Source organism: Vidua chalybeata, chromosome 3 (assembly GCF_026979565.1).
Source record: "Vidua chalybeata isolate OUT-0048 chromosome 3, bVidCha1 merged haplotype, whole genome shotgun sequence".
Classification (NCBI taxonomy): Eukaryota; Metazoa; Chordata; class Aves; order Passeriformes; family Viduidae; genus Vidua; species Vidua chalybeata.
In genome coordinates, this window is record NC_071532.1 from 26,595,992 (window position 1) to 26,623,182 (window position 27,191).

At 42.0% G+C, this 27,191-nt stretch overlaps 1 protein-coding gene across 1 annotated transcript in view; it reads left to right on the forward strand.

Moving 5' to 3' along the window:
• KCNH1 (potassium voltage-gated channel subfamily H member 1) overlaps positions 1-22,530 on the forward strand; it is a 176,647-nt gene extending 154,117 nt beyond the window's left edge. The window contains exons 11-12 of the mRNA XM_053939409.1: positions 15,497-16,540; positions 20,403-22,530. Of these exons, the coding sequence (XP_053795384.1) occupies positions 15,497-16,345 (849 nt within the window). The 3' untranslated portion in view covers positions 16,346-16,540; positions 20,403-22,530. The remainder of the gene's footprint in view (positions 1-15,496; positions 16,541-20,402) is intronic.
• The last annotated feature ends 4,661 nt before the right edge of the window (positions 22,531-27,191 follow it).

Consider the following 27,191-nt stretch of genomic DNA (forward strand, 5'->3'; position numbering starts at 1 on the left):
TCCCTGCCCCCGAGTTACAGGCTAAAAGTATTCTCCTCTTTATCTGAATCGCCTCGTCTGCCTGATGACTGCTTCTTTGAAGCTCTGATATGGTAGATGTATCCAGCAAATGATGTATTTAAGAAGATAATCAAATGCAATATGATATGCCAAACATCTATTAAGACAGAAAAACTTCTGCTTCTCTCTGGGAAATCCTCCTCTCTTGAGTTGGGCAAAGACGAGGTTTGTGTGCTGATTAGTTACAATATGTCCTGTGAAGTAATTTGACTCAGCTAACAGGGAGTGATGGCAGCAGCATCCTGTGCTGCTGAGACCTTCTGGGTCTGCACATTAGAGCCGCAGCAGGCAGCCAGCTGTTCACAGGCAGCTCTGCACCCTTTAGCAGCAAACCTGGGCCTCTCACAGGGGAGAAGTTCTAATAACAAAGTGTAAAGGCTCTTCTTTTAACCACCCCTGCACCAGAGCAAGATTGGAAGGTTGGATGCAGATGCTATAAATGTATATAAAAAAAAAAAAAAAAAGCAAGAAAAACCAAAAGATGCTGTTGAGACTCTTATTTTTAGCAAACTGAGTTCCAGACAGTGTGCTGGGGGCAGTTGGGTTGCAGAACAGGTGATGATACATAGTCATATTTAAGATAAGTGCTAAAAATTGCATGACTTACTGAAGCAATAGCTTTTCAATTTATAGTATTCTGAGGATGGTGATTTTGAAGAGCAGCAGTTTGAATTTTAGCTGGTTTAATGCAAACTAATGTTCTAGAAATAATCCTTTTTATTAATAAACCACATTTGCTAAGAAGTCATGTATGAAACAGCAAATTCTAAGTAAAAGGAATATTAAAGACACAATCTGTTTCAAAATCCAGATCTCATAAATTCTCCTGTTAGAAAAATACCTAATAGCAGCTGGATTGGGCTTTTTCTAGCTGGGTAAAAGAGATTATTTGCAGGGGGAAAGTGAATTTGCAACTAAAATTGAAAAAATTCCTGAGCAACACTTGTTGAAAGGGTGTTTTCATTTAGTCCAACATCATGGCTGAACCATACTTTATAGCTTGGGGCTGCTGGGGAAGTTCTTGCATCTGTGTGCATGGGAATGCCTGCTAGCAGCTGAGCTCATGTGCTGCCAAGGTCTGCACCTCTGCCTGCACACCTCCCACCACCCTGCTCATCACGCCCATGCAGACAGCTCCTGCTCCTCCCAGTTCCCATGTTCAGCAGTGTAGGACATTTCTGACAAATCTTCCCAAGAGCCTTCTAGGATTTGAGAGGTCAAATATATTTATTTTACTTATTTTATTTTTCAAAACTTTTTTTTTTTTCTTTTCCCCAAACTCTTCTGAGAAGTTTCAGGCCTGGCACAGTGTTAGAAATAAATGGGCTGCAGGTGAAATTGGTGATTTTCAGCACTCTCTACCACCTGTGCATAAGAGAGGGGCCTTGTGTGTTCAACTTTGTGTGCTGGGAAAGGATTTTTGTTCCCTGTCTGTTCTGCTTCTGAACTTTGGGGAGCAGAGAGAAAGAGAGAAGAGGGCTGTTGGCAAATACTTTAATTCTTGACCTCCTTTAGTGCAAGACCTGGCTTCGAGAGGGCAAAGGCAGGCAGTGCATTTACTGTTCTCAGACACTCTTTGGAGGCAGTGAGAGCCCTTGAGCATGTTGCCTCCCCCTCTCCATGTTGCCCTGCAGCGAGCACACCACACTTATCTTACATGTTGATGTGTCACCCTCTGCTTGTGGGGCTGGTGGTCATGAGGGCTCTACTGAGGACAGGGACAGGCACCCAGGCGAGGAGCACAGTGGGGCAGCTCATTACCCACCACTGAGCTGGAGGACAGCTTTTCCACATAATGGAAATGTGCGGCGCGTCAAGAGATACTCCAGTACTGGCGTCCTGCCAGGAGGACTCTTGTCCTGAGAGCTGGCATCAGATCCAAGTTATAAGTGAGCAGGTTTTGTAGTTTAGGGAGATTAAATTATCTCTGCCAGCATTGCCATGCCCTCCTTGACAGCATTTTCTAGAGCTTTCTGTCACTGAAGAACAAAAGCTGGATCCAGCAGTTGCCTGGTGATTCCATCCACTTCAGCCAAACAGGCGTTTTGGGCTGGATACCCCTACAGCACAATGAGAATAATGGAAATTACAGCTGATTTACTATGCAATGATGCTTCTGAGCCAAATGGTTTCCATCTGAATATGAAGCAGATTTGCCAGTGTGCTGGTGTAATGAGTGCACCATCTCTTTGCCCCTTCTGTGCCTTTGCAGTCAAGTATTTGCTAGAAAGTGCAGCATTAGATAAAAATTATGAAGGGAGGGTTGGAAGTCACATATTTAAAGTTTCTCTAGATTTTCCTTGGTGTATAATAGTAGCTCCAAGTGTTGGGAGATGGATAAATAAAAAGCATGCAAACCTGCTCTGTGCAGAGTAACCCAGGTGTGTGCATCATAAGCTTGCTTCAGCAGGGTCAGCGTGGAGTCCACATGCCAGGAGTTGTAGGAATTGTGCTGTTTCATCTCGAGATAAAATATTTTTGTCCGGTTGACTTTTGAAAAACCTGCCAGAAATCTGAAAGCACTGTAGCTTCTTTTAATGAATCTGGTGCCAAAATCTCTGCAGCGAGGCCCCTGTGTGATCAGTAGCACAGAGCCAGATAAAGCCTGATATAAATCTGTGCTATGGGCAGACTGTTGATAAAGATGCATGTTGGGAGAGTTCAGGGACATTTGAGAGGGCAGCAGGGGTGGAGGATGAGATGTATCTTTGAGAAGCCTCAGAGTCCTCTAAAATCTGTTAGTCCTTCCCAGTCCCTGGATAGTCTGTGATTAGAATGACACGACGATGGGTTGGGTCCACCTGCTCGTGAGTTGTGATTGCACAGGGAAGTGGGTGCACAGAAGTTAGGTGGCAAATTCAAACTAGTGAATTTCTCCCATGAGAAATGGAGTTATTATGCAGTAAGAGAGATGGTCTTAAAAGTAGTTCATTTGATTAGGGTTATGATTAGTCATTATGTAAAAAATTAAGAGCACTTTCATTTCTGTGGGATGATGAAACTGTTGCCAAAATCCAGCTTTCAGTTGCTGGTGCTAGTTATATAATGATGACTGCTTTGTGTTTCTGAGGATTGTAACCTCTTAGTTGAAAACAGTGTCAGGAGGAGATCCTTCAGCATGGTTTGCTGTTTGTGCAAACACTTTTATTTTCTCTGAGCTCTCTGTTAGATTGTCCAGCTGTGTCTTTGTCAGGTGTGCACACATAACAGATTGATCCAAGCATTGTTTACTCAGATTCAGGGGGATGCACTGGCCATATCTGCTGTTGTCTTTTCTTGAGTTTAGATCTATGACTAACATTATTTTGGATAATACTGTCTTTTTCAGATCTCAAAATAGCATTTTCCATTAAATGACTGTTTTCTCTATATTGAAGTACTCTCTTTGTGGAATCTAGTATTATTTCTACATGTACTTAACTGCTGAAGTGTCTGCTGCACTCTTCAGTTGCTAAGGAAATAGTTTCCTTTCCCTGATAAATATTTTTAATGTCTCAGCCTATGCCTCTGATATAGGATTATACATCTTTTCACCAGGACTAATTTAAGTGAATTTTGAGACTAGTAATTCTTGCAGACTAAATGTCTTACAAAGGCATAAAAGAAAGCAGAAAGGAGAGAAGAGCTCTCATGGAGACAGGAAGAGAGGGATTTTTGCCTTTGTTTGCTTAATTCTGAGCAATTAAACAAATTTGTACACTGTAGTCAAGTACAATCATTGTCATATCATAAAAGCTTTACAGCACCATTGAAATGTCTACTCTTAGGTAATGCTTTGCATTGGGAACCATTTCCAACTGGATCTCAAGTGTCTGAGGTTGTGTCCCCCAAGCTGAATGAGAGACATGGCAAACCTTTACTTCCTCTCCTCAAACACAACTTTGCACTGTGATGGTGACAGAGCAGAATGGGTCTGTGGCAACATGAAACCCACCTGACTTCCAGCAGCTTCTCTAATCTCTCCATGGCTGCAGTTCTTCCCATTTTCTGGAGAATGAGAGTATAGCATGCTGCTCACAGGCTTTATTCTGATCAGGATGGTGTATTACATTCCTACACTTGGGATAAGAATCAGTTCATGTGAAAGATGAGACTAGAAAATGGGTGACAAAACATAATATGACAAGCTCCTTGAAAGATGCCTCTCTTATTTTAAAAATAAGATTATGCTATGTAAATATAAACCATAAATGCACATGGGGAACTAAAGAGCCTGTGGTGCAGTGTGAGGAGGAGTTAAACGGAGATTAAAAAACTTCACTGCACTCCTAATCTGAGATATGGCATTGGTGGTGGCTTCTCCTGGATATTAGTACAACTCTGAAACTAAAATGTATCCCATTTCAGTGATGCTTAGAGGTTAAGGCTTAATGTCCCAGTACTTCCAGTGGAAGAGAAGCAGTTTGCTCAAGGGTGAGCTGTGTCACATCTCTCTCTTATCTCAGCGCAGGGGATCAAGGAGAAAACTGATTTTACAATGCTCCTTAGGAGGAAGCAAGGCGATGTCACCTGAAGTATTTAAGTTTAGCCCAGTGTGACGTTAGAACATGGAAGAGGTAATGACGGCAAAGCATGATTGTTAAACAATCAATATTTTATTGATCTCTTAAAAGCACGTAACCACATCATCATACACTCTGTGCTCTGCCTCACTTCAGCTACCGAAGCTGAACTCTTCAAACCTGCCTGCCTCTCAAATGAAAATTAAATGTTTTGCATTGTCTCAGTGAAGTGGAAAAATAGGAGGAGAAAGCTTAAATGAAAAGCTGTCTGTAAGATGAAATGAAACATTTTAGTTCAGGGAAATGAAGGGTTAGAGTTGCGGAGCAGAAGGGGGGCACTGTTTGATAAAACTGGGATTGTTTTCAGGTTCACAAAGTTAATTTTTCTCACTGATTTGAGAGTATGAAGAGAATGGTAAAACTGCTATTCAGGTGGGGTTCTGGGATTAGGTGTCATTGTCTCCCCAGCTGAGATTTTTCTGTTTTGAATCAGTGGTGGGGGCATTTGCTGAAGCAGGAGCCAGAATGTGGGGATCCCACCTCCTGGTGAGGACCTGTGTCTCCACATTGGAGCACCAGTCCTGTCACCCACCTGAGGGAAGCTGGGGGACCTCAGTTCCAATTCAGGCTTTTAAAAGCAGAACTTCCTTCAGCCTGTCTTGTTGGAAACACTGGCTCTGAATGTCTCTGTAATGTGGAAGGCAGGATGTTCTGTTGTGTGTGTTTCCAAAATGAAAAGCAGAGGAGACTTGGAACAGCTTTCCCTGGGGTAACCTCAGCCGTTCTGGCCTGTGTCTCACTTGCAGTGGGCAGGAATGTCATCACAGTCACCTTGTCACAGGGCAAAGCTCTGGCAAGGGAGGGAAGGGGAGGGAGAGCTCTCTCATGGCATCTCTGTACACATTGGAGTTTGAACTGAGATTTTGTCCCCATAATGTGGTGATGAGCTGTGCTCCTTAGAGAGGTGTTCAAATCCTTTTGGCAGTGGGGAAAAGGGAATTTGCTTTCTGCTGTCTATGAGTACTGTCAACTACTCATGGAAAAAAAGGTAGACAAAACCATGACTGTGGTGTCCAAGGGTCAGGTGCAAGCACACACTTTTCCTAAACAGAATCTTTTAACAAAACTGGTTGCAAATGCAGCCTGAATTATGATTGAAAAGGCATTTGGGGATGAATGAACCACTGTGTATCTGTCCACGTCTCTATAAGAGGGAGAGGTGTGATACAAAGGCTGGGTCAAAGCTGGCTTATAGACTCCTATTTGAAGGTCTCAGAGAGTCTGAAGTTTGTGGTTCCTACTGCTCCTGCTAAAAGGTGTGTTGAGGTTTTCAATATTCAAATCTAACTTTGTCATTCTTTGAATACAGATGATGGTAAATACTCTTAAGGTAAGGGTTTCAGTCTGCTTGTGAAGAAACAATGCTCTCCTGCTGAATTATCCTGGTTTTCCTTTTCTAGAGCAGGTGTTTTCTTCAGGAGAAATTCATGAATGTTTAAGTTTAGCGTTCTGAAATCACTGGACAAATTGCATTGAGGCTCTCTTATCTGAAACTTGTAAGGGTGAACTGTTACCAATTGTATCAGAAAGGGATGTCTTGCACAAGTAACAGTTCAAATTGCTAATAAATACTTGATTGGCTGACATGAGACACTGCAATATGTGCTGGGCCTGTGATGTCTTCCCATGAAACAGGCCATTTTACCTCATTGAATAATGACATTTTGCTCTGTGTATGTATAAACTGAAAGCCCAATAGAACCCTAAGCATTGGTGCCACATTAGTAATAAAAATAATGGCATTGGTCATATTGGAAGGATTGAGAAATTTCTGTAAAACTCTTGGAGATGTGTGAATGAAATATAAGATAGAAATCACCTACCTCTGCCATTATTGGAAACTACATTCAGCATTGGACATAAGTGTCTGCTTTCACAGAACTAAAATACCTGAAACAAAATCAAGAAATTCAGCTCTAAAGGATTCTCTGTGAAGTTACTTGGGGGGACCAGCCAGTCCTTGGCTATTTTAATTAGCTCACCTGTGGATTTAGTGGATGGGAGACAGCTATCAGTTTTGACAACTGATAAGGAAGCTGGGGCCATCACTTACCACCACCAGCTGCAACTGGGTTGTGGGAAACTGGCAGAGATTGTTTCTAGGAACTGGGAGTTTAGAGGAGCTCTTGTAATGAAAAGGTCTGAAACACCTCACTACAGTCAATTCTTATCTTCCCTTCAAGGTTTTAAGCTCCTGGCTGTTAGGGCTGAAAGGGTTTGACAGCTGCTTTGGGAAATGGCGAGCAGTGCACTTTTTCTGTTGCTGATTCTCATTCAGTTATATTTATAAGTAGTTTGTTCCCTTCTCACATAATGTTATCCAAGCTTTTGAACAGGGAAAGGACAGACCAGCTGGGTGGCACTGGATGCTTGACTGTGCATGACTGTGCAGCCATACTGGGCTACCTACTTGGGTAGAAAATTTATTGTCTTTCTGTGCAGGGCTGCAGGTTAGTTTGCTTTTCTTCAATATTATAGCTGAACTTTAGGCCTGTCAGTTTAGAGAGGGACACATAAAAGAGAGTTCATGTTATCTTAGGCAATTTATGCAGGCAACTTTCATCTGAGTGTAATTCTCAATTTATAATTTCAAGAGCTGCACAACACTTGTGCATTGGGAACACGGAGCATTGTATTTGTGTGGATTGGTTTGTGAGTGGGCATTCGAAGGTAGCTGAATGACTCGTAAGCTCTTGGTAAGCTCTGATTAATTTGAATACATTTGAAAATGCATTTGATTCCTTTCTTGGAAAGCAAAATACCTGTCAATCACTGTAAGCCTAATGACAGAAAGCAGATAAGTGAAAGCAGAAGGAAAAACAAGTGAATGAAGACACTAGCTAAGAGGAAATTATCTTTATGGCAAACTAGTATCCAAAATGTATTCACAGAAAGCAAACTATACACTTTAACTATTCCCTCAACACATCATTACGTTTCTCAGCTCGATCACCTCTGCATCCATTTTAGATACCAAGTGAAATTGTGTCTGAGATGGGAAAAAAATCCCAAATCCTTGACTCTCACAAATTGCCTGGTTTCTTCCAGAAAACACTTAGTGAATGGCAGCAAGCCACAGGGAGCTTGGAGAAACAGACTCTGAGTCCTGAGAAGGCATGTTGTACAGATTATATGACATTTTGTAGTTGTTGTAATTTAGGTGACAGAGAGGTAAGTTCCTGCTGTGCCTTGGGCTCTCCTTAAAACTGTTTTCGAGGTGGTGTTGTCTGCCCAAGAATGCAGGTAGTATGTTAATCTGGAATAAAAGATGACACTGCGTGAATTGTTAGCGTGTCTGATGTCTGCCCACAGCTAGAAGAACACCCCATGTGCTAAAAAAGATTAAAAAAACTAAAACAATGCAAAAAGACCCCCCCAAACAAACATGAAAATAGTATTTTATAGGAGTTGCTGTTGGAAACTGCTGACACTTGGTTGTCAAAACCCATAAACATTCTTTTTTCCCTCATTTACTAGAAACAGGAAGGTCCTACAGAGCATTTCACATTTTGATGGACATAGTAGTTCTCAGGGGGTATAACATTCCACCACTCAGATCTGGCATAATTTCCCTAAGCTCTTGTTTGCACATTAAGTATTTGCTTGTGACAGCTACTTTTCATCTCAGAATAATGAAGTTCTAATAGATATTTAGCAATGTATGTATTTCAATGGTTTCTTTTTCCCTGTTTCTCTTGCATTCTTTCTATATTAGTGAAGGAGGTTGCTAAATGAGCTATAATGTGCTGTAATTGTGTCAATTCAAACCACTGTGGTTCTTAGTTGTGCAGTTGTCTAAGTTTACTGTTGACAGTATTTTGGAGTCTGTTTTGGAGAAGAGACATTTCTTAATGCCTCAAAACCTGCTAGGGAGTCTGTTGCAGATCAGGCAGGGTTTTTTTATTATTTCCACTAATTGCTTTAGACATAATTCTGTCTTGTTTTCAGTAGTATTTTTGTAAAAGCTTTTCCCTTTTCACTCAACTCTAGCACAGCCTGTAAACCTGAATTAGAATGAGGAGTTTGACATAGAAGAGTAGAGCCTTGAGTTGTGCAGAACTTCTAAATAAGCAATAGTGACATGATTAAACACTAATATTTGAGTTGATATTTCTAGAATTTGTAATCAGGCTACAAAGCAGGCTGTCACAGAGAAGAACTTCAGCACTGCTGAAGCCGATAGTGCTCATGACAGTAACATTTAGCCCAGATGTTGTTCTGTAGAGAATGAAACCCTTGTTTCCCCTATCCATCTGGGTAGCCTGCATGCTCATGAAATGATGAAGTTGTGTCTCTTCTGAGCATTTGTCTGTTAATGAAGTGCACAGAAGTCTGGTTTTTGAAAAGTAAGTGGGTACTGCTCTGACACCCCACAGCACAAAGGGCTGTGCCCATCCACATGTTGGCTCTTGGGCTTTGTGTCTCCCAGGGATCCCTGAGGTTTGCTGACACCCAGCACCCCTGGTACCAGCACTCCTGTACAGCCCCACTGCCAGGACCTTCCAAACCTTAGTTTGCTTTGAATTTTCAGGTAATTAATCAAAACTAGAAATATTTGAGAGTGCCCAGAAGGGATGTGGCCTTAGCTGGAGAGATACTCGTTCCTCTTCAGAAGCAGAAATGAAATTCTGCTGTTATAGACATAAAGCTAGAGAGAACTTAATGAGATCTGCAAAATTATTGCACATTCTCTTGATCCTGTATTTAATGAGAAGGTAGAACCAGTGATTTCCTCCTTTCTGACAAGCCATCCCATATAATTGCAAAAGACACAGGCTCCTTTTGCCCTGACACCTGCTAATACACTGCTATAGGGATTCCTCATCATCTCACTCTACGTTGATCACGTGCAGCTTTGGTTTCTTTAACATCAGTGTTTTATTGTTGAGCCTTCTGCCTCTTTCCATTTTTCCTCCCCTTTTGCTTCATAAAAAAAAAAAACAAAAAAAAACCAAAAAAACCAAACAAACAAAAAAAAAAAAAAAAAACAAAAGGAAGAAAAAAAAAAAAAAGGAAGAAAGATTGGATCCAATTTTCATCGGACTAACATCGGCCTGAAGATATTTTCATCAGTTCTTGGCAGATCCTAGATGGACTGTGTAATAATGAATGCCTTTCATGATTGTTTTCCTCACACTTAAGTTCATTTTCTGTGAGCACTGTATGAAGTAATTTTAAGCTTTTAATTGTTTATGATATTTGGCACTTCCAGACTCTGGGAATGTTTCTGTATCTATGAAAGAGAATTATTAAGCACCAGAGAAAAATGCCATGCTACTTGCTGTTATGCTGAGGAAGACCTGCCAAATCTTGCAGTATTTGTGCATGCTATAGAGGTGGAAAGAAGGGAAGCTGGCAGAGCTAATAATAGCAGCAGCTTTGTGGCTAGAAGCCTCATAATTGTAACTCCATGATGACAGTCTGATTCGAAACATAATGAAATCCGTACTTCTATCTATTCCTGTGGGCCTTGGATCAGTCCTTACAAATCAGAGTTGAAAAAAAACTCGGATGTTTTTGCACAAGACGAAAAGATCCTTTCATTGCAGGTGCAGGCAGATCTCTTTCAGCTTTTTTCAGGGTAAGGTTTTCAATACATTCACAATATGCCTAAATGTAGTATCCTCTGATCTTTAAATCTGTCTCATGCAGTGGCACGCAAGTCCAAAATCTGGTTGCTAATACATCATTCCTGCCTTGCCCTTCTGTTGATTACCTTTCTGGCAATGTGAGGAGAGGCAAAGAATATGACTTGCCATGACTTGGCAGGCAGCACCATTCTGGTGGGGTTTTTGAACAACCAACAGTGGGCTGCTCATGACAAGAACAACTACTGACAGTGGACAACATAGTAGAGCACATCTCCCATGAGGAAAGGCTGAGAGAAGTGGGATTGTTCAGCCTGGAGAAGAGAAGATTTGGGGCAACCTAATTGTAGCCTGCCAGTACCTGAAGGGAGCCTACAAGAATGATGGAGACAGACTTCTTACAAGAGCATGTAGTGACAGGACAAGGGGGAATGGATTCAAACTGAGAGAGAGTCAGTTTAGATTAGATAATAGGAAAAAAGTCTTCACTTCAACTTCAACTGATGATTGCCAGAGAAGTTGTGGATGCCCCATTCCTGGAAGCATTCAAGGCCAGGTTGGCTGGAGATCTAAGCAAACTGGTCTAGTGGAAGCTGTCTCTGCCCACATCAGAGAGGTGGGAACTAGATGATCTTTAAGGTCCCTTCCAACCCAAACCATTCTATGATTCTATTATTCTATGAAACTTAGCCTTGAATCAAAAATTGAAGCAATGTTTCATCTAGATGTCATGATGGATTCTTTATTGTCATCAAACTGTGTGTTTTTCTAAAAGATGCAATCTAGTGGTAACAAGATTCCTCTCAGGGAAGGCCCCTTCAGAGCAATCCTATGGCCTGCCTTATGCCTGGGGGTCACATTGCCATCTGTTCTCCTGGTCTTATCATAAAGAAATTATGAAAGTCATATTCACAAATAATGTCCATGCTCTGTTATTTAGATGATGCTTAGGTTTCAGTGCTGGGCACTCCACATTTGACAACCAAGTATTCAATTATGCCTACCTCATTTTTTTAATACTTTGACTTTAATCTGTAAAAACATTTATTCTAGAAATACAACTTGAAAATTCTATGATGATTCAAAAGAGGCAGAGTTTTTACCCAAAGTCACTTAAGACTTCACAACTAGGTAATACTGAGGAAAGAGAAAAGTGTTTGGTGTAACCCTGTCTTTCTTTCTTGGATAGGACTCATGCACAGGATGGAATATGGTCACAGAGAGCATTCTGTCGTAGATCTGTAGGGATATAGGGGAGCAGAAGTGCACCAGAATGTGTCAGTGCATTTCTCCATTTGTCTCTGAGTGCATTTTCCGAAAAAATGAAATTGTTATTGAGTCATCACCACTGCATGCCTTAGTTAAATGTTCATACAATTGCAAGAATCTGTGCCTAACAGGGCTATTTTTTCAAAAGGTTTTGGCAAATCTAAGCTGATACCTCCACAATACTCCAATTTCTGGCAGCTTGGGCACAGCTTCCCTGTGAAGGTACAAGATTCAGCACCTTTTTAATAAAAGAAGAATTATGAAATGAGATTTGAGATTGGAGGTGTGAAATATGCAGCTTTAGGCCTGGTGTTAAAATTTCGTGTTATTTCATCTCAATTCAAGTTCTTTGTCCATCTTTTGGTTTTGACATACTGTTAAAATAACACTCCCACTAGGCTTTTTCTGTGGGACTTGTGTGTTTAGGTCTTGAGGAGTGCAGTGTTCTGGAGAACTTCATATCTTGTGAAGTTCCCTGTGTTTGAGCAGTGTATGATACACAGGCTAGGAGATTTTGGGGGTACAAAGCTCTGTGCCTTCCCAGACAGACATGAATGCTTGGAGAAAGAGATAAAGAGGGACTGTTCTAAACGCTATCTTGGGATCTTTGGCACAATATTTTGGTTTTTAACTTTGATTCAGGTCCATATTTGTAGCCCTACCAAATTCCATATGAAAATTTCTGTGTAGGTCCAGACTTCTCTTCCTTATAACAAATGAAAACTATTTTCTTTTCCTTTGTACCCTTACTGCTTATGGGAGCAGGTGTACATCCATTGGCATACCAACCAGATTTTCTGAATAACTTGGCTGCTGCTGAAGATAAACCGCTTGAAAATGGTGTTTTCCTTAGCATTTGTAAGAAAATAGTCCATTTTAAATTAATGTGTATTTTTATTTATAAGGACTTGCATTTAATCTTAAAAAAGGCAGAAAAAATCCAAAATGGAGATAATTAAAGCATTTTCAATTACTGCTGAGTTTTGCATAGCTATAATATTTTTGCTTACTACATAAATATGGAGCTGTCTGGAGAAAATACGGCATTGGGGAACTTGCAAAAAAGAAGACAAATGACAGCTTTGTCTGAACTTCCCAAAGAGAAGCAGCTCTTTGACAGCTGTTTCTCCAGTGTCTCAGGAGTCAGCTAAAAGGAGCCAACCCAAGAGTTGGAGAGATGTCCCCTGGCAAATGCACGTTTGTTTGACTTGCACCACATGAGCACAGCTTGTCACATAAATGCATATCTGTAGAAGATGTCAAGCAGGGTGGGAGACCCAAGGGCTGCATTTCTGCATTCATGCAGTGGCAGCTGCCCTGGTGTGCTTCCCTTGAAGCTGGTGTAAGCTTGTGGAAAATGGAAATCAGGGGTCTCATTAGCGTGGTAGCAGTACCCATGGCAAAGGCAAGGTTTATATATCTCCTTTTACGTACACTCCTGTTCCTGCTGCAGTGGGATCTCCTGAAGCAAAGCAGTGAAGGTGTGTTTGGGTCTCTCAGGCTGACCACCACACAGTGGGAAGGCTGATGGCGGCTCCTCCATGGCCAAGTGTGTCTGGCATCCACAAGGAGGGCTCACCTAGGCAGTGCTATGGAGACGAGTGGGGGTTGTGGGTGGGTAAGTGCTGCCAACAGCTTTTCTGTCAGTGTTCACCTTTCTGCATTTGCTGGTGGATTTATTGTGTCCTCCACCATGGAGATCATGCTACTAACTGCTTGAGGTGCAGTGGCTAGGGCTAATATGGATTGGGCCAGGCTGTTAATATGGGATTGATTGCTTGAGACTTGCTCGTTGCTGTCTCTCCTGCGTGGTGCTGCAGCAGAGACAGCTTCTGTCACTTAAGTTACCCATTTATGTTGCAAAAAACAGTCATTAAATAGAGAGAGGTGCTCCAGTGCTTTCCAGACAAGTGCTGATTGGGCTGTGTGGAACAGGGATTGGCTCATACACTGACTCCACAAAGCATCCTGGCCTCTGTGTCTGAAAAGCCTTCCCTGATGATCCCCGTGAGTGTGACCACTGCACCAGCCAGTCATCCATTCCTTCTGAGCATTTAAGGCAAGTCCTGATCCGTAGGTCAGACCAAGACAACATGCTCATGTACAAAGTGAGCCCTGTTAGCTACCTCTGGCACAGCTGTGGATGTCCACACCTAACATACCAACTCCAGGAGAGGGAAGGCCTGGGGACACAGAATTTTGCAGGGACAAATTGACCTAGCTTGGTCATGTAGCTGCCTTGGTTTGCTGGGGCTTTGTGCCCCCAGAGCCAACCTCAGGATGCTGCTGGAGTGACCCCCTGAGACCCTGCTTGGCATCACTCAGCTCCAGCAGAGCAGTTGCCCTAACACTAGGCTGGCACTCATCCCTCAGGTAAAGTGGGAAACTGCCAGTGTGTGGGAAGACATTAGCCTGCAGGGATGCATTGAATTCCCTTCCCAGTGAGTCCTATTCTTTCACTTCTAAGGATTACACTGCTTTGTCCACCTTCTACTGAGTACATTGCAGAGTGAGTTTCCTGGAGGGAAGAAAAAAAAAGACTGTCAAGTACCCTGTTTTCTTATTCTTATCTCATATTTAGTTTCCTAATTACAGCTTAGAAATAAAATATCCTTCCTGCTAATTTTATTCTTTTGTATTTAGGAAATGCTGCCAAGTCTGACAACTTCTTCCTTCCAAAGATGCACTGTTAAGATGTTTTTTTCCCTGCTCCACAATGACAAAACTGTCAAGAAGCATTGGAGTCTAGAGAAACATTCATTTTGTGTGTGCCAGTGAAGAAGTGCTTATTAACTTTAGTTTAATTTAAATTTGTCTGCAACAGAGGGATGGGTTTATTTACACATTTCCTAATAAAGATTTGAATCTCAAAATTATTTCTGCATTGAAGTGTAAGGTCTTTAAGTGGATTTTCCCAAAAGCAGCTAAAGGGATTAGGTATCAGTGTTCAGTAGAAGCTGCGGGCGCATCTTTTACCCTCTATATTGCAAACTTCAGTTTGGGGACCTCTCATTTTCAAACAAGGCTACTTACTTGTTCTTCGTTAGTACCAGAGTGGAGTTTTTGGATTGGCTTGGAAAATACCAATACTAATGTAAAATGCACAGAGTTTTTGAAGGGAATGTATTTCTCTCACATGCAAGGAAGAAACCTTGCCTGGCTACAGGTTGGGACACTGTGAGGCTTTTTTCAGTACTGTGGGATCCTTGGGCTGCTCCTATAGAGATCACTTAGCCTTAGAGGCTCAGGAAGATATAATTAGGAGGATAGATGGAAAATTAATGCTTCTTTGTGTAAAAATGTTCTCTTTTGCATAGAAATAAAGAGATAAATTAAGACATGAAGCTCTGCAAGTTTCTGAGATAATCAAGCCATGCTTCCCCATGTCTTGCCAAGCCCATTTCCCATTGTCTTTGTCCCCTGGCTTTGGGACTGACTCAAGCTTTGCATCCTTAAATTGCATGTTGCTTCTAGAAGAATATGTGGGAGGAAGGGAGGGCAAGAAGCACTTTGCAAACTACTGTCAAAGAGTCCAGAGTAGTATCTGCTGTACTGGCACCACGAGTGGCCAAGCTGCACTAAAATAGTATCAGATCATTTGCAGTGAATGAGCTCTGAGATGAGACTGATGGGAAAGACTCTGTAACATTAGAAACTTGGTGCTAAACCATAGAGTCAAGAAAACAAATACAAGTCACTTTTTAACACAAAATAGAACAAGTATCTTCCTGGGATCATTATATTTACAATGGCACTACCTGTCAGAGCTGGAGAAGTATTTTTCTTCTGCTTTTTTTTTTTTTCTTTCTGGTGTTATAAGACAGATGGTGTCTGCTGTTAAATAATGAAATAAACCATGTTCCACACAACATAAGACATTTGAAAATGTTGCTATAAATGTGCAGAGGTTGTGCACTTCTCAGTTAAAATAGATTCTTTCAAATAATTCTTTCTCCAACTTTTCCCCCTTAACAAGTGTGCAGTTACTCACAGAGTGAAATCTCTTTCCCCCTGTAGATTGTGTTCCGGAAAATCAGCGACGTCAAGCGGGAAGAAGAGGAGAGGATGAAGAGGAAGAACGAAGCACCTCTGATCTTACCCCCGGACCACCCGGTCCGGCGGCTGTTTCAAAGGTTCAGGCAGCAGAAGGAGGCACGGCTTGCAGCGGAGAGGGGCCGAGATCCGGATGACCTGGATGTGGAAAAGGGCAATGCTGTCGGGGAGCAATCCTCTGCTCGCGCAGTGGTCAAGGCCAGCGTTGTGACTGTTCGGGAGAGCCCGGCGACCCCCGTGTCCTACCAGCCCGCCTCCACCTCCGGGGCCTCCGACCAGGCCAAGCTGCAGGCCCCGCCATCGGACCACGTGGCGTGTAAGGCATCGGGGGACTACCCCCGGCGGAAAGGCTGGGCCAAGTTCAAGGAAGCCTGTGGGAAAGGTGAAGACTGGAACAAGGTCTCTAAAGCAGAGTCCATGGAGACTTTACCTGAGAGAACTAAAGCTTCAGGAGAAGCTACCCTGAAGAAGACAGACTCTTGTGACAGTGGCATTACAAAAAGCGACTTGCGCTTGGATAACGCTGGGGAGACGAGAAGCCCGCAGGACCACAGCCCGGTCCTCACCGAGGTCAAGCATTCCTTTTATCCCATCCCAGAACAGACTCTTCAGGCCACCATGCTAGAAGTGAAACATGAGTTGAAAGAGGACATCAAGGCTTTAAACACAAAAATGACCAATATAGAAAACCAGCTTGCTGAGATACTTAGGATATTGACCTCAAGAAGAAGCTCCCAGTCACCACAGGAGTTGTTTGAAATATCAAGGCCCCAGTCTCCAGAATCAGAAAAAGATGTGTTTGGAGCTAGCTGAGGTGTTTCTTTTTAAAAACAAACAAACCAACAAACAAAGAAACAGCCCCCTAACACTTTACATTTAATCTTTCTTGAAAACAAGTGAGGGACCCGTCCACTAAGCATGTTCCCTCTGTCTAAAAAGGTATGGTAACAGGAATTGCAACCTCATGTCAAGATGGCAGCTGACTTTGAAGCCTTTTTGACAGCAAGGGTACAGTTTCTAAAGTTTTTCTTTCCTCCCTTTGTCCTCATTCCCCCCCCCAGCCCCCTTCTCTCCCTCGGGATGTTGGAATAAGAATTCTGACAGCAGTAGCCATCCCCGTGAGCCCCAGGTGATCTCTGAGGTTTTTGGAGCATGCCTTATGTCCTTAGCTCGGATTATGCCTATATGAATAAGCATTTGCCAGGGTGCTTATATTTTCAGTGTTTGGTGGGTTGTTTGTTTTTTTGTTTTGTTGCTGCTGTCACTGTCTCAGTCACCTCTACAGCACATTGGATGTCACAGTATATTTTCATAAAGCTGTAATAATGTAAGGAGCAGTATAAGACATGTATTTCATTGTGTGCTGAAGTTTCTTTTGGGTAGTCAAAGAAGGGCTAATAAGATGAAAAAAAAAATCGTACTTTTCAATATCAAACTGACATATTGCTAAAACAATTACATTTGGCAACATCTTCAAAAATAGCCACAGTATTTCAGATCTATTGATAAATGGGATCTTCCACAGTCATTCACTGAATCAAGGATATGTTTTTTTCAAACCTTTTTATGTTTTTCAAAAACTTCTCTTCTGTCACAGATGTCTTTCAACATTTGATAATTTTGCTTTCAACTCCAGCTGCTGGAGGGTTGGGTGTGCAGTGTACCTGAGAGCAGCCCTCAGCACAACATATTTGAAACATCACTAACAACTACTGCAGATTTGCCTCCCAATGAAAATATACTGTGGCATTTATGTCCTGTTCTGCTATGAATCTGCTCTTTTAATTCTTGTTAAATTATTATTCAGAAGTTTCTGTTTTGATAATGTTCATTGAAGCCAAAGGCTTTCACAGAATTTTAAACATTTTTAGATGGTGGCATTTTCCTCTACATCCAGATGTATTGTTCCTGATCTAATCTGGCTTGGAAGCAAATGGATAGTAGAGGCAGAAATACAGTGCTTACTGTATGCAAGTGCTATTGTAGCAAGGAAACAAAGAGATCTGCTTCTTAAAGAAGGAGATGTTTCCAAAACTTATATTTTCATAACTTTTTTCAGAGGAAGATTGAAGCACTTTACCAAAACTATTCTTCATTTTTCATATAGGGTAGCATACATGGTGTGATGACTTGTGTTCTCACCTTGGGATACAGGTGTATATTCACAAGACATTCACTCCACTGATCTGGTATGTTCACTCCTTAACAGTAGCTTAGATCTCAGAAGTATGGTACCATACCACACTTTAAGGGGTTTTCATTTTTAATGGCAATAGGTCTTAACACTGTGTGTGTTAAGTCTCATTCTTTTTCCTTGGTACTAAGTCATTTATAAAGAAACACAGGATTTTTTTGGGGGGGAGATTTTTGTTCATGTTAAGTACAGAGGAGGAAAGGAACACGATCAATTTTAATGATTTCTGCTGGCCTGATGCTTGCACAGTGCAATGCAGAACAGTGTCAGACATCCCTGGGGAGTTGGGACGTCCACTGATTACTGGCACAGTGGTGAGGCTGTGCTGTGCAAAGCTCCCAGCTCAGGTCCTGCTGTCAAGAGTGTTTTTTTGTACCTGTTCCTGCAGTAGCTTCCCTTGCTCTCAAAGATAACAATTATTCCAAGCGCAGCACCACCATTTCTAAGTGCAGAGGCAGGTGGTTTAGGATTGGCTTTCATTGTCTTACTCCTTGGTTTGGTATGGAGGTGCCCACAGACTGTGAATTCACACCCAAGGATTGAAATACTCCTGAGAAACAACTCTCAGGTTCAAATCTATAAGTTACCTTTTTCCTTCCCACAAGAAAAGGCAAGCAGGGAAGTGAGTTGCTCTGAAACCAAGAAGCTACTTCCTTAACTTATTTCTGGTTCCATGTTTAGGTTTTTCCTGTGGTACCTGGTGTCTTTTACAGTTGCTCACTGCAGACCTGCAGTGCTGAGGAAGGCGCTCTCTGACCAAAGCCATGCTGTTTGTGTTTGGTGCTTTAATCACTGTAAGTGGCAGCAGTTACCTGCAACAGCAGTGGCATGGCTGCCACAGAAACCCATCCATCCACAGTTTCTGTGAGAAACTCATCCATCTACAGTTTCTGTGAGAAACATAGTAATGATTTTTTTTAATTTCTAGTCTTCTTAGACAACAACTACTATCTAAGTAAACCCCAGGTATACTGATACAGAAGAATTTGTAATTGATTTCCAAAGATTTCAGCAAGTTTTTAGCCTTGGAGTCAGTTTCCCGATGCAGGCAAATTCCTCACCAGCATGATATTCATGACATTTATTTCATAAAATTTTTGAAAGGCTGAAAGTCTTAGCAAGTCCTTTGTGAAAGTGTCACCCATTTACCTGCAGTTGGATAAACATGGACCTGAGCTTATCCCAGGTGGACAAGGGAGGGAATGTTTACAATCTCCCAAGTATGTGCCTAGTATCTCCAGAATTGCAGTGCAAACCTAAAAGTAAACGTGCAGTTGCAGGTTACCTGGCCCTTTGTTGCTGATACTGAATTGATGATTCTCAGTGATATTTTTGTGTGCCCTCAGGGATATGTTAAATGTTATTCTGCTGTTGCTGATTGCCCAGCCTGGAATCCCAGCAGGACCAGCCCCAGAAGCCCCCTAATTATAATAATTACCCACACCTGTGAATAAAAGGCAGACAAGTCCCCATTTTGAGGAGATGCTCAGAATGATACCAAACTCCTCCCCACCCTGTAGAATAGTGGTTGGGTGAATCCAGTCCTTTTCTAAGGCTTTTTTTCAGGCTCTTACAATGGCCTGTCAAGACATTTATTATTTGTAAAGACCTCAAAGATTGTAAAACACACCTGAATTCTACTTAAAACTTAATGTCTTTGAAGATTATGGCCAAATTTAAATTTGCTATGGTCATGAAATGGTAGAGAAACTCTGCTTGCTCCTTACAATGACACCTTCAGGGTGTCTGCTCCAGGTGAGCAGTCAGTGTCAGTCAGACCTGTACAGCTGTAACTGAGATGAAGCCCATTATTATGAACTGTCAGGCACTAAGACTGGTTGTAAGAGAGTTCATCATCTCTCAGCAACCTGTATTTGTTGTAAGAGAATTTGAAAAAAAATACTGTCTAGGATGAGTTTTGGTGTTTGGATTCCCTGGACTACTGAGTGGTTAAAAAATGAACAAATCCATGCCCATTCCTTTGAACCCCAGACTAATCTGGACCTGTGCTATGCAGCACTTTTCCTTTAAAGAGTGGCTGAAAGCCCCTGTGTTACAAACGCATCTTTCTCCACTGAGCCTTACACTCAGACAGATGCCTATGGCTGGATGGCGTGTGGACCCATCATAATTGTTAATAGTTCTTTGATTTTATTTGTCAGCTTTTCCTTTTTTTCTTGTTCCTCTCTACATGTTGGTTAAGGCTTTTCACTTAAATTATTTCCCAGCTTAGAACTGAAGGATCTCTGAAAATAAGACTCTGCCCCTTTGCAAGCAAATGCTTGTAGATAGTATAAAGAAAAAAAAACCAAACGAAAACCAAAGCCTCAGTTTTAACTGTTCTGGCATAGTGCTTCTGCCATTTAACAACCTGCTAAATGACCTGCATCATTCTAAAAGAGATGATGTGTTCCGTTTTGACAATATGGTGTAATTAAATTTCAGCCTAAAGAAGGTAGTTGAGAGAAGGAGCCTGTATTATGATTTGGTCAAATGGGAACTTCTGAAAGTTCATGTTTAAATGATTACAAAGAATACAAATATGCAGCACATGAAAAAGGATTAAAAAAGCAAACCCCAGCCCTCAACCCTACCTTGTTCAGATACATTTACTTCTGTCTGGTATTACAAATATACTTTTGAAAACACCATTCTTCCTTTAAATCTCTTCCACAGTTCTGCCCTGAACCCCAGCGAACACCCTGTTTAACAGCTTCGAAGGCGATGTTCTGTTTCTACAGCACTTCCCTTTAATGAACTGAACAAGATACTTACTGTGACTATCTGGTGATATATTTTCAATCACTCTTAACCAGTCTGTGAAAAAATTGACTACATAATTTGTCGTTACTATATAAACAACAATGTGTATGATTGCGCTTGTGCAGATGCGTGTACATACACACATATATATATATATAATATGTATGTATAGATAACTCTATGGATTGCATTTCTGTTAAGTGAAAGCATTCCTCATTGATTCCAGTCCAAGAAGGGAGCTTAAATCTTCCCAGTAGACATCCACTGAGTGTCCTGTTAGTGTCTTGTTTGTTAACTGTTGAACTTTTAAGGCCATGATTTTTGATTTTTCTAGCTGGCCTCAACTTCATACTGTGAGTCTGATACATAGTGTGACTAAGAGAAGATCTGGTGAGGGTCACGATAGTCAGGAAAGAGAAATCCACGTGAAATTGGAAAAATGCTGTATCCTAGTTGGTGGGGATAAAGCCCATAAGCTGGTGTTTGTTGCTCACAGTATCTCTGAAGCCAAGCTGCCCTGGTAGTGTTTCTCATGGCTTTTCCTGCAAGAGAGATGGTGGAACAGATGGATTTATTTTTTTCTGGTACCAGGGGCTGTCTCAAAGGTGCTAAGCCTATCCTTCTTCTCATGGGCAGCACAACATATGGTTGTTGCACCTCCGCTTTCTTGTCCTGGTGTTAGGTGGTAAAAAGCATCTTCTACTGAATTTTTCACTTCCACATAGACTCCAGTGGGTGTATTGGCAATAACAAAGTCTGTGTTTTAGCTGCACTTGTGATACATCAAGACAAATCTTTTAGAGAGAGTCCCATGCAGGGGAAGCTCCAGAAATTTGAGGTGAGGCACAGTAGGACACTGTATCCTCCAATCTGACATAATTTTGACCACATTGTTGTGGGAAGCATTGATACAATTAAATAAAAATAAAGCTTTTTTTGCAATAAGATATATCCAGCATTTAGCCTTAAGACCCTTTCATAAGTGATATAATTCAAACTGTGATTCCATTCTTCTTCCTTCTTAATGTTCTGTAGTATTTACAGTGTTGCCTAAAGATGAAGCACTTTGATTAGCATTCTAAATCTAATGGAAATCACTTGCTGGTAATCACATTTCTTTCTCCACTTATTGCCTTCTTATTAGGATAATTAATTACTCCAATTGCTCTCTCCCCTCATAAAACAAAGAGACATAGCTGTTGTTGAAACACTTTTGTGTATCAGGGAGCCAACCTGTCATATTGCAAGTGTTTCAGAGACTTTTTTTTACAGATCAACAAAGCTAATGTGAATTTACCTGCAACTGTAATTTGTTTCAAGCTGATTGTTGAGTGTTGTGTAAACATATTTGATGTATAATCCCAGAACATCTCTGTAACTGGATCCAAATGCCTAATATTAACAAAACAGTTTGGGGTTTTCACTAACTGTTCTGAAAGGCTCATGGGTTTTTTTCTTCTTCCCACTAAATCTGTGACCACTAACATAGAAAAAGAATCATTTTAGCTATAGATGAAAGAAGTTCAATAATCTTGTATCAGGATGAACTGCTATATAAAGAAATACCAAGTTTTCCAATGAATGTGTTATATTATTGTACCTACATACAATCAATATTTGTACATCTGTTGGAGACCTGTCTGCGTTTCAATATTTAGCCACCACTGCATGGACACTTGATTGATATGCAGTTAATGCAGTTGCTTTGGCGCTTTTCAACGTACTTCACTTGTTTTTATCCTTTCAGAAATCCACCAAATACTCTCAGTTCTTTTTCTTTGCATTTGTCACTTTGTTCAATGAAGCATGACTAGAAACAGAGAATGAGTAGATACTATTTTTGTGGTCAGCAAAGCAGCTGCCAGTAGATAGTGTGTGTATGTATGTATGTATACGCACTGTCTGGGAATGTTTCAGATGCAAATGCAGCCACCTCCATTAATGATATCCCTAGTCAACATTTTTAAACAAGCACAAATAATATTTGTAAAAAAAGAAGTTTAATTTTATTTATTATAGTAATAAACTATTTTATACATTACAGTTGCTTTGGTGTGCATTTCTCTGTGTTTAATACGTGCTCATAAGATCAACAAGGTGGTTTTAAATTACTCTCTGGAACTTCTGGCTAGCAGTTTTGTTGCTGTTGGTTTGTATCTCAAGTGTTACCAGTGGAGCAGTGGGATATTATTGCTTTGGTTGTAAATGATTCAGGTTGTTTTTTCAGATTTCTTTCTAGTGTGTATCAGTGCAAAGGGATTCACTCTAAAGTGAACTCAGGTGCTCTTTAAAGTAAATATCCTGACACCCCAGGTAGCGTCCTTTGGTGTGGGCCTCAGTCTAGCCCAGGGATCTGTTGAGCAAAAAGAGATCACCAGAGGACTGGCTGTGACCTGAAATGATCATCCCATGTCCTGAAGGTATACATGCCTGTAGTCGGTCTGTGTTTTAGACTGTGTTCACTGCTGCAGTATCTGAGAACTTTTACAAAACTAATGGAAACCAGAGATCAAAGAACATTCTGCTTTCCTGTCATCTGCTTGCAGAAGAAAGTGACCTCACCATGGATTTACACAAAGACAAACCCCACAGAGGAAGCCCCTGGCAGTGACACTGCTGCAACAGGCAGCAATGAATATAATTTTGTTGGCTACCTCAGCAAAGGATAACCAAAGGTCATGGGAATGGGAGATCCTTTCAGATCAGGATGGACACACATGACAGGATCACAGTCAGCAGTCATTCCTGCAGGCCAGAAACCATAAAAAGTTTTAGTCTTCAGGATGTCAGCCTGGGCCCTGTGTGCTTTGCAGCCATTTTTGTGCTTCATTCTCCATCCTCTCACCAAGGGTCTGGTGAATGTGGCTGTCACCTGTACTAAGACACTCCATGGGATTGTCAATCTCATCTCCAAAAGAACAGCAATAAAGCAGAAGCTTTCAGACTGCTGAGGTGGGGCAGAACTGTACAGAGAGCAGCCAAGGAGCACAATGAGGAGCTATTTTTAACACCATTTCTGCATCCACTGTCGTATGTGGTGTGACAGGAGCTCTCGTCACTCGCATTGTTTCTCTGGCCAGTGTGAAAATCCAGCTTTCTTTTGCATGATGTTATACAGTGTCCTTATACTTACTAGAAAAGGGAAAATTACCATAGTGAAGGCATGTACTTTCACTTTTTTTTGGGTTTTTTTGTTTTTTTTTTTTTTTTTTTTTTTCCGTCTCTAGAGGCTGTTGTTCTCATTTTCTGAATTCTTTATTATTTTCTTTGCTCCTGCATTCTTCGCAGCCTCTCTGGCAGTGCTCCAAGCTTCAGTGAGCGCAAGAGGGGTAGTGCTGGCCACACAATGTTCCCCATCAGTTTCTCTCCCCTCAGCAGCCCCACAGCATTTCAAACCAAAGGTAATGAACTAGAGCGCTTTTTGCCCAGATTTATGTGCCAGATTGCAAAGGCTCATGTTCTGCACGCTGCCCACCAGTCCTGTGCTCAGCTGGGCAGCAGCAGCCCCAGCAGCTGTGAGCAGCCTCAGGCCCACCTGCACCAGCCCCTGCTCCTCATTGCCTCCACCTGGGAGCACATTCACAGCAGGGACAGAAGGTTTCTAAAGCACAGGGAGTGTGCTGTGGCTTCTGATTTTTCTCAGTAATAGCTGCAGGTTCTTCTGTTTGGTTATGAATTAGTGTGCAGCTGCTGGGGACCCCTGCCAGGGGGTGTGCAGTCCTGGGGCAGCAGCAGGAGCTCCAGGGGACAGTCAGCAGTGCATCGGCTTGTGGGGAGGTGAGTGCTGCCTACACAGTTTTACGTTCTGCATTTGATAATGGAGACTCTTTAGTTGCCCTGTGGTGCATTTTAGTATCCGTGCTAAACTTGGAAGCACTCTGGAGCTTTTTTACAATGGAGTAAAGACAACCAACGTAAAACAGCTCTTTTGTGCTGTGAGAGCCAGTGGGACTGATCTGCAGCAAATCTCTCCCCCTCACACATATGTGCCATAGCAATGGGTTTTATTTGCTCCCAGAGCACTGAGGAAACATCAGAACTATTCCTGTTCAGCGTGTGCCTGGTGCAGGGCAGTGCTCAGGAGACACCACCAAAGCCTGGGGAGAGCACTGAGCCCCTCACCCAGTGGGAAGTGGCTGCTGTGCCCCAGTGCTTGGCTGATTAGCTGCTCTCTGTGCTTGCCTTCTGCTCCAGGAATTAGGCTGGTTAGTAAGGCTGTGTATCCAACCAGAAAATGCTGGGAAGGATGCTGTGTTGCTATGGTATTTATTGCTGGTGGTGGTGTCAGGGGTTTAATTGCAACACACATATAAAGAATCTCAGCCAATACAAGTCTTTTTCACCTAGAAGATTGAGTCTATGCTTCTTTCTTTCTAATTCACCACAACTTCTGTGTTGGTATGTGGCAGCTGGGAGAACTAACCTGTCCTGTTCTTGAAAGACAGGATGAGTAAAAACCTGTGAGAAATCCAAAAAAGGCATTAGGGAAAGTGAACTTCTGAAGTCTGTCAGAAGTAGCTATCAAGATGCTTGTGCACAGCTGTATCTGTAAAATACATGTGCTCAAGCCTTGTCTTTTTGCTTTTTTTTTCCCTTTCCTTTTCTATTCCTGCTTCCCCTTTCCTAATTAAGTTCAAGTCCTTACGTAGCACAGCCAAATTCAAATTTAAGTTGCCCCATGGCACAGGTGCAGGTTTAAAACAAGCTTAACTTTGGCAGCTCCATCCATCATTACCAATTCCGAAGCTTTCTCCCTGCAGCCCCACTTTAAGTACTTATGAAGGCAGGAGTGTCTGAGAAACCTTGAAGATGTTTTGGCTCTTTTTAAGCTTTGCTCACTTGTAGAGGTTTTCTTTAAGATGTTTCTGTTCAGATGGATAAGGGATGAGGTAAAATATGAGCTTTGCTGTTAATTCCTACCTGTGGTGGGGGGGACACAGAGCACCTGTAAATATCACTGCAGTTTCTGTGTGCAAATCTGAGGGGGTTGTGCTTTTGCACTGGAATTTCCTTCCACATTTCCAATCTCCCAGCTTACAAAACTTGGGGCAGAAAGAAACTGTGCTGGAATATCTGTTACACATGTGGATGTTCTATAAAAGGAAGATTCCCCTCTTCTTTATCAGGGGCTGCCACTGGAGAGAAATGCTAAGCAGCAGTAACACAGGGAGTGCACTATTAAGCCTGGGAGCAGCTGTGTGCTCAGCAATGGGACCCAGACAGCTCAACAAGCAATGGCTCCCTGCAAGCAGGGCTTAGAGAGGAGAAATAGATTGCTTTCAAATCTCTCCAGCAATCTTTTTTTGTGAGTTTTACAGTTAAGCAGAAGGTATTTTAGAAGAACTAACGATAACAGGAAAATGTATTGAACACTCTCAGCATGAGTACTGGAAGGAAAGCTAAGATAATCCATGTGGAGCCCCAAGTCAAAATAAAGTATTTGTTTTCCTTTAAAATTATAACAGTGCACATGCAACCTGGCTAGTGGAAGTGGACAGACAAGAATGCAAAGTAAAGCCATTCAGCTGAAAGCTAAATTGGAAAAAGCATCTTTTAGGAAGGTGTACAGGAAGTGTGCGTGAAATACTGCATGAAATTACAATTCTGCCAACACAAATTGTAAATAGCTCTGTAAAATGGGGGTGGGTGCCTCTCATTTGTGAGCAGCAAGTAGAGCAGCTATGGCCAGGTGTGCTGAAAGGCTGCAGGCTGGTTGCTCTGACCTCAGTGTACACCAGGGAGAAGAGTTTAAGGTCATGACAGCAAATGGAAGCAGCATATAATGCAGCCAAAGTACAGCCCTGGATACCCGCCTTTGTAGCTTGAATCTGCTGCATTTCCTTTACCCAGGAAAATCTGTTATGGAGGAAATCTGTCTGTGTGTAATGTAAGCATCCAAGGAAAACCTTGGAAAATGAAGTGTGAGAGGGGGGGTTTGTAGGTTACACTCACCAAGGGGACAGACATTAGGGAGGGAGCAGGAAAGGGAAGCACAACACTCACACAAGGGCAAATGGGACTGACTGCCCAGGGGCTCCTTTGGCTGGAGGTTCTAAAGGGCTGTAGCCCTCTGAGTCACCATTTGCCTGCTGAAAGGAGCTAGGAGAAACTTTACCCTGCCTCAGTTCTCTCTACCAGTGTCAGAGAGTGCCCTTGTGTTACTGCCAGCAGCCCTAAAGTTTTAAAGATTTAGCTTGGAAACCGTATTAGTATGAAAATGTAATTTTTCTTAAAATAGAAGTTTCCTCAACCAGCATGAACCAAGAGCGCCCAAGTTCAGAGCCCCCAAGTACTCCAAAAGCAGTGTGTTATTTTATTTTGAATGGTCATTGTGGTTTTTAAAGCCTTATAACTATGTCAGGCCTCATACCCAACTTGCAGTTGTTCACAGTGTCAGTGGTTATTGGCATAACTGTTCAAGACAAGCAGGACATCTTCAGACCCTTTGTAGGTCTCTTATTTTTACCAAGTGATGTTTGGCAGGACCTGATCAAACTGAGGAACTTTGAGAAGAACAACCTGAGTGAAGGTTGGACAGATGGCACCAGCAGTGGTGTGTGAAGTGTGGGTCAGCAGAGTTGGATCCAAGGGTAGTCTTGAGACAGGATGCCAAGTGCTGGGGAAAGGCAGTGGAGAGGTCACTGAAGTGGCCTGGAGCAAATATATGACCAAATGCAAGTTATTAGCCTATAATTTCATCAT